Source organism: Toxorhynchites rutilus, chromosome 2 (genome assembly GCF_029784135.1).
Source record: "Toxorhynchites rutilus septentrionalis strain SRP chromosome 2, ASM2978413v1, whole genome shotgun sequence".
Lineage (NCBI taxonomy): Eukaryota > Metazoa > Arthropoda > Insecta > Diptera > Culicidae > Toxorhynchites > Toxorhynchites rutilus.
In genome coordinates, this window is record NC_073745.1 from 32,807,152 (window position 1) to 32,811,333 (window position 4,182).

General features: G+C 40.1%; 1 protein-coding gene across 1 annotated transcript; it reads left to right on the forward strand.

Annotated features, from left to right (window-relative positions):
- The first annotated feature begins 700 nt into the window (after nucleotides 1-700).
- LOC129771360 (uncharacterized) lies at nucleotides 701-1,423 on the forward strand. The gene is made up of 2 exons (XM_055774918.1): nucleotides 701-747; nucleotides 809-1,423. Exons 1-2 carry the CDS (start codon nucleotides 742-744, stop codon nucleotides 1,337-1,339), a joined length of 537 nt encoding a protein of 178 aa, XP_055630893.1. The 5' UTR covers nucleotides 701-741; the 3' UTR covers nucleotides 1,340-1,423.
- The last annotated feature ends 2,759 nt before the right edge of the window (nucleotides 1,424-4,182 follow it).

A 4,182-nucleotide genomic window follows, 5' to 3' on the forward strand; every position in this document is an offset into this window, starting at 1 on the left:
ACGTATGGCTGTGGCTCGAGCCATGCTCACTTCTCTGCTCTGGATAGTCCTCGTTGGCCTGAAGTAGTGATATTGGATGTTCAATTTGATTATCATAAAGCAACGTCCAATCAGGTTGAACGATATGGACCTCCTGGGACGTGATGACCATTTTGCAGCAACCGGGGAGAAGTTCGGTTCGTCGTTCGTGCCGCAGAGTGGTGTTCCGCTTGTTTGAGCTGTCAGTAATACTGCTCGGGACCATTCTCGACGGTGTATTTCTGGTGCAAGCTATATTGGTTTTTGGAATTTGAACAGTGTCAAGAATGTGGAATTGTGGCGTACCGTGTTTTTCGCCTCTCTGGAAACTGAAGGTCTGTTCGGGAACTGATGTGTCGACATTCCGGTGGCCAACGAGGTTTATGATTGTCCGTATGGTGCTCAATTGATATCGGGGCACAATTTGCAATCGTTTGATTGGGCTGGATTGAGGAAATAGAATTTTTTTCACGTTCCAACGGAATCAAAACGCGCCAACCATGCTATGCGTTATGGTTTCCTCGTTGACGGCCAAAATTGTTAAAAAGGTCAACAATTTTCATTTCCGTGCGCGAAATATTGTTAAAATGTTTTCACACCGTTCCGAGGTCGTCGAATTTTTGATGAACTTTATACTTTGCTATATAACTCGATATCAAACACTTTGCCAACCATCAGTCGTAAGCGATCTCTCAAGCGTTAAACAATTAAACAAGCATAACTATGAAGGTAAGTCATATTTGAGCTCGAAGATGAATTGACCAGCGGTGGTTATTTCTTCTTGTTTCAGCTTTTTATCGTGCTCTCTGTGGCGATCGCACTTGTTGTGGGTGCGCCAGCCGACGATTCCGCCAAGAAAGATAAGCGTGGCCTAATCGAAATTGGCCATAATTTCGGCTACGAAGAACCGCTGATTTACGATCATCACGATGGTTGGAATGATAAGCAGGTGACTAAGCACGTCACTGTCCATAAGAATGTCGCCGTTCCATACCCGGTGGAGGTCGAGAAGCACGTTCCAGTTGCGGTGAAGGTTCCGGTTCCGGTCAAAGTGGAAAAACATGTCCCAGTCGTGGTTGAGAAGCACGTTCCCGTGTACATCGAAAAGAAGGTTCCAGTGGCTGTCGATCGGCCCGTGCCTTACCCGGTTAAGGTGAAGGTTCCGGTTTACCACAAGCAAGTCGTTGAGGTCGAGAAGCCCTACCCAGTGCATGTGGAGAAACCATATCCAGTCTACGTGAAGCAGCCAGTGTACGTTGAACAGTCGGCTCCGATTTACGTGAAAGATCAGTACTACGACAAGAAGCCATACTGGGGTTGAAACTTTAGATGGTGCGCAAATATTGATACCCTGATCTGATATGTTTCAAATTTGAGTGATTTTATTTTTTTTTATTTTGATGGATTTTTTATAGGCTTAAATTTCTTTGATGGTCTCAATCAAATCTGTTCTGTTCTGTGAAAATAAAATTTGTATCTGTTCTGTTCTGCTACTGAAGAGATTATTTGATTGAAGACTGGAATAAATTACTACCGTTGATAAAGTATTGAGAATTGAAAAGGTCGGGTTCGGGTGCAAGCAATACTCCGAGAACTGTATCGACGATTACTCTCGGATTTTCATGTTGGTAGATTGGATATGCCTTATTTCTGCGATTTTTGTTGGAGTCTGCTGGCGTTCGTTGAACAGAGTTTCTTGCTTGTTTTTTTTTTGCCGGAGCAACAGCTTTCCGATTGCGGCGTATGTCATGCTTCCGGAATTGTCTATTTTATCTCCTCGACTCGATACGAGTTTGCACTAGTGGAAGATTGTTCGAACTGCGTGTGAAAAAGAACTCCTTCTCCGCCTTGAAAAAGACAAATTTTGTTTTCCGCAGAGGTCTGTTTAGTCGGGTTCCGAGGGCACAAAGGATTTCTTTTGGAAGGCAAGAGTTTGCATGGAAGTTAAAACTCTTTTTATCTTAATCCTACTGGTTAACCCTTTAAGTACCGGCGAAAAGAACGTGCATAAGCGAAGAATACCGGGCCGAATCGGTGAATTTGCAGAGGTTTGCGAGAATGCTCGTAAAAACGAAAGTAGAAGTGATATGCACAAAATATAAAATGGAGCATATTCGGAAATAAAGGGAGAATAAAGCGATATGAATTGTATTTCATTACTTGTTGAAAATCATAAGAATACCGGGCGCATAAGACCGATTACCGATGCCGATTGGCGTAATGTGGAAGCGTACTAACATATACAGACCGGCGGCACTAATCAGCTATATTTTTTGCTGATTAGTGCCGCGGGTCTGTATATGTTAATATGCTTCCACATTACGCCAATCGGCATCGGTAATCGGCCTTATACGCATACAAAAAGTTAAATCTAATAACCATTTTTGCACTTGTGTTGCATCGAATATGAGCCGCCAACCAAATTAGGCGTACAAAGGTTTTAGGGTGCAATAAATGTTTCTATAGTGGTTAGATACTCCAAATGAAACACATATTTCTGCATTACTCGAGAATTGATCAAGCATATGAAACCAAATTTGGCATGTGGAGGTTTTAGGGGGCACGAAACGTTTCTATGGTGAATAGACACAAATGATAAAACGCACTCCTATATCTTCTTCTATCTATATAAATAAAAATGGATCACCGAATATGTTGATAAGAGCAAAACTCGAGAAAGGAATTGTTCGATTTAGGGCGCGCTTAGTAAGAAAAAACCTGAATGTGATAACGAAAAATAAATTTTGGGCGGGACGAAGTTTGCCGTGTCAGCTAGTATTTTATAAAGTTAGTTTGAAACACAGACCTCTTGTGATGAGTACAATAAGGCCCCAACGGAGGCGCAACGATATATCGTCGTCGGTATTTTTGGTACTTTTTTTTTATTAATTCGTTTATTTTTACAGGCTCAGTTACTTAAGTTTAAAGGAGCCGAATTCTTAAATATAATTTTAAAACTATATATATATAAACAATTTTCTTACATCTATGGTTAGTAAGGTGGAAAACCGATTACTCGCGGTGTACTCGAGTTTAGGAGGGTGACATATTTTCAGGAGAAGGATGGGATATAAGGAAATTTGTAACAATGTTGATGAACACTCATTTCTTAAATCTATTCGTATATCTATAGTGTATTTACATTTCAACTTATTCTACTATTTATAGCAAGGGGACGAATTACCCGCAAAGGAAGGAAACGAGGGTATAAGGATGTAGGCACAATCACACACGAAGATCTATAGCATTTTTTTTTTGGTACTTGTACTTGTAACTTTTGTAACTTTGGTTGATACTAAAAGAGTTAATGAACCATTTTGAATTTCAAAATGATACAGTCTATGATACAGTCGGCTTCCTCATTACCGAGAACCAAATATATCATAAAATAAAAGAGATGATTTTTGGACATTAAAATTTGATGCGGGGTGATTTGGACCGTCTGTGGGGTGATTTGGTCCAGTGTGTGTTTCATCGAAAAAAACATACTTATGTTTGTGTAAAGCATTTTGGGATAATGTTACAATCAGTGTTCTGGGATCGATACCAGGTATCTTGGCCAGATTCCAGACCAGAAAATTTGGATTGACGCCATCTCGAATTCTGCATGAATCTTTTCACTGTTGGTTGAGCATTTTCAAACACTTTTGATGCTTGGTCAAAGAAAATCCGTTTTCGATGTCCTGCGTTGCTCTTTCAAGCTCCTCCTTCTTCCAACGTTGTCTGTCCATTCTCTTCTTGTAATTCAGCGGCATCTGGAATCAAAACCAAAGAAATGTCTCAAACCTGTAGGACCAATTCACCCCACAGAAACGTGTTCATGTCACCCCACTCAACACGCAAAAATTAAAATGCAATTAATTTCATTTATTGTTATCAAACTTACAGTTTCGCTACATCAAATTGTTCCTCTTCTGTAGGCGAACAGAACTTTACTGCACAATACACGAAAAGTTTGTTTAATCAGCGGGAGAAACTTTAAAACCACGATCGGAAAACTCACATTTTTTGACACTCAAAGTACTTGATGTAAATATTTATGCTACCGTTTCCCTCTACTTGTGAAGTTTTACCAAAGTTTTTACTTTAGGTACATACGGTTCAACAATAGAAGGAAATGACATTATAGAAAATCCAAGTTGAGCCGTAATTTTTGAGATAAAG